This window comes from Vicia villosa, unplaced genomic scaffold (assembly GCF_029867415.1).
Source record: "Vicia villosa cultivar HV-30 ecotype Madison, WI unplaced genomic scaffold, Vvil1.0 ctg.003004F_1_1, whole genome shotgun sequence".
NCBI lineage: Eukaryota > Viridiplantae > Streptophyta > Magnoliopsida > Fabales > Fabaceae > Vicia > Vicia villosa.
The window spans coordinates 18,790-21,565 of record NW_026706089.1 but is presented as its reverse complement, the minus strand read 5'-3'; the positions used below and the strand labels follow the sequence as shown (position 1 = coordinate 21,565).

The 2,776-nt window shown below is 41.6% G+C and overlaps 1 protein-coding gene across 1 annotated transcript; it reads left to right on the top strand.

Annotated features, from left to right (window-relative positions):
- Nucleotides 1-545: 545 nt before the first annotated feature.
- On the top strand, nt 546-1,562 carry LOC131640222 (uncharacterized). The gene has a single exon (XM_058910633.1). It carries the CDS (start codon nt 546-548, stop codon nt 1,560-1,562), a length of 1,017 nt encoding a protein of 338 aa, XP_058766616.1.
- The last annotated feature ends 1,214 nt before the right edge of the window (nt 1,563-2,776 follow it).

The window sequence follows — 2,776 nt, the reverse complement described above, 5'->3', positions numbered from 1 at the left end:
GGCGTACGGCAGAAGGATTTTGAAAACAGTAGCGGTTCAAAAACACCTTTTGCTTTGACTTCCTCAGACACAAAGGTGGCTTGCTCTGTGGAGGACAGCGCATCCACGTGTGCCCCTCTTTTGATCAATCACGTGCCTCCAAGGGAGAATAAAAAAAGAGTAAAGCTTAAACATTTTACTGATTTAGTTGGGCCAGGAAAGACAGTTTTATCCAAGCCCAATATCAACAAGAGTAAGGCATCTATTTTGAATGTTAGGCCCAAGTTTCTTTCTGAAGCCTTGGTTGGATCGGATTCTATCCAGAATTCTGATGGACTTTCTCAGCATCATGGACAGTTCTCGGCGGAGTCCGACATTCAAAGATGCAACAAACGGTTGGTGAATGCTTTGAGGAATGGAGGTTGAGAAATGTTGTGGAAAGCTATCGTCAACCTGGGAATCTCTTCTACTGAGTCTGAAAGCGTGTTTAAGATGAGGATTCAAAATCTAGAGAAGTCTTCATCGGATTCTGAAGAGGGTGGGAAGGAGCACAACGTTTTTTCCTCATGATTATTGGGTCCTTTAATATCAGAGGAGGGGGCGGGTCGGCGAAGAGAAGGAGGATTAGCAACATAATTAGTAGAGGGAAGGCTGACATCTTCTTGCTGCAAGAAACAAAGCTCAAGTCTTATTCAATTGGGTTAGCAAACAGCTTTTGGAGTACTGAGAGTATTGGGTTTTTAGCTTCGGATTCGGAAGGATTGTCGGGTGGTCTTCTGATTTTGTGGAAGGATTCTGTTTGCGTCGTGGTTCACAGTTTCAGAGGCAGCGGCTACTTGGGTGTTAAGGTCAGATGGAATAATCTCTTCTATTACATTGTTAACATTTACTCTCCTTGTTCGGTTTCTTTGAAATGTGTCCTGTGGAGTAAACTTCTTTCTTTAAAATCTGTTTTTTCTGATGGAGAGTGGCTGATTGTTGGGGATTTTAACAATATTAAGAACAAAGAGGAGAGAGTGGGGAGGAATGTTGGAGGAATGCGCTCGGAGTGGAGTGATTTCGAGGGCTTCATTAAGGACATTGGATTAGTAGATATTCCTTGCAAAGGAAAACGTTTTACTTGGTTTAGTGGCGATGGGAGATGCAAGAGCCGGTTAGACAGGTTCCTTGTTTCTAATCTGATTCTAGACAGGTGGGGTATTGTGGGGCAGTTTGTTGGGAAGCGTGAAATTTCCGATCATTGTCCGGTATGGTTGATGATTGATAAGGGTAACTGGGGTCCAAAGCCTTTTAAGTTCAATAACGAGTGGTTTAAACACAAAGATTTTTTTTGTTTCGTAGAAAAGGAGTGGCTAGTCTTGGATGTTCATGGTAGGGGCGATTATGTGTTAAAAGAAAAGCTAAGACTTCTTAAATCGAGGCTCTCTTGGTGGAATTATAATGTGTTTGGGAGGATTGATTTGGACATCGAGGAAGGGGCTAAGGACATGAATGAGATAGACGATCTAGGGCCGGATGTTGGGATGAAAGAGGAAGAGTTGAAAAAGGCTAGCAAGAAGTTTTGGCTTAACTTAAAGATTTAGGAGAATATGATTATCCAACGATCGAGGTTGAGATGGATTAACAATGGGGATGTAAACAGTAGGTACTTCCATTCGGTTATGAAAGGTCGGCTGAGACGTAGCCATATTGGCCTTTTAAACTCTAGTAGAGGGGTGTTTGAATCGGTGGAAGAGGTGAGAGGGGAGGTTTATGAGCATTTTGGGAAAAAATTCAAAGAGAATCTTTTGAATAGACCTATTTTGGAAGGGGACTCTTTTAAAAGGATTAGAGAGGAGGAAAGTGGTTTTCTCGAAGCCCTGTTTGTTGAAGAGGAGGTTAAAGAAGCGGTATGGAGTTGTGATGGAGCTAAAAGCCCGGGTCCCGATGGTTTTTCCATCCTTTTCTTCAAAAAATGTTGGGGTTTTGTTAAAAAGGATGTCATGGCTTGTTTTTTGGACTATCATTTGGGCGCTTTGCTTTCAAAATCCATTACGTCTTCCTTCTTGGCGTTGATACCTAAGAAGAAGACGCCGTTGGATCTTGATGACTATAGACCTATATGTTTGGTAGGTTGCATTTACAAGGTGATCGCGAAACTTTTGGCGACTAGACTTAAAAAGATTATTGGTAACATTATTTCGTTAAGTCAAAATGCCTTTGTTCCCGGGAGACAACTTCTAGACGGCGTGCTTGTGGAAAACGAAGTTGTGGATTTTGCTAAGAAGGAGAATAAAAGTTGTGTTCTTTTTAAAGTCGATTTTGAGAAGGCATATGACAAAGTGAGTTGGCCTTTCATTCGCTTTACGTTTGATAAGATGATTTTTGGTGAGAAATGGTCGTGTTGGATGGAGGCGATGATTTTCAATAGCAATATGTCTGTTATGGTGAACGGTTGTCCAACTAAAGAGTTTAAGGTGGAGAAAGGGTTAAGACAAGGCGATCCCCTATCGTCGTTCATCTTTGTTATTGCGGCGGAAGGATTGAAAGGATTGATTGACAAGGCGGTTTTGAATGGAGATTATGCGGGATTTACTATTAATGGCAAGTGCTTCGTAGATGTTCTCCAATTTGCGGATGATACGCTTTTGGTAGGAGATGGGAGTTGGAATCATCTTTGGGCCATCAAGTCCGTTTTGAGAGGTTTCAAACTCATATCGGGGTTAGGAATTAATTTTCAAAAAAGCAAAATCATCGGAATCAATATTAGTAGCAATTTTTTTGAGGTGGCTTCTTCTTTTCTTGGTTTCCAGAAGGA

Bases quoted from the DNA above. Each gene is read 5' to 3' on its own strand.
- LOC131640222 (XM_058910633.1), top strand. From the start codon at position 546: ATGATTATTGGGTCCTTTAATATCAGAGGAGGGGGCGGGTCGGCGAAG.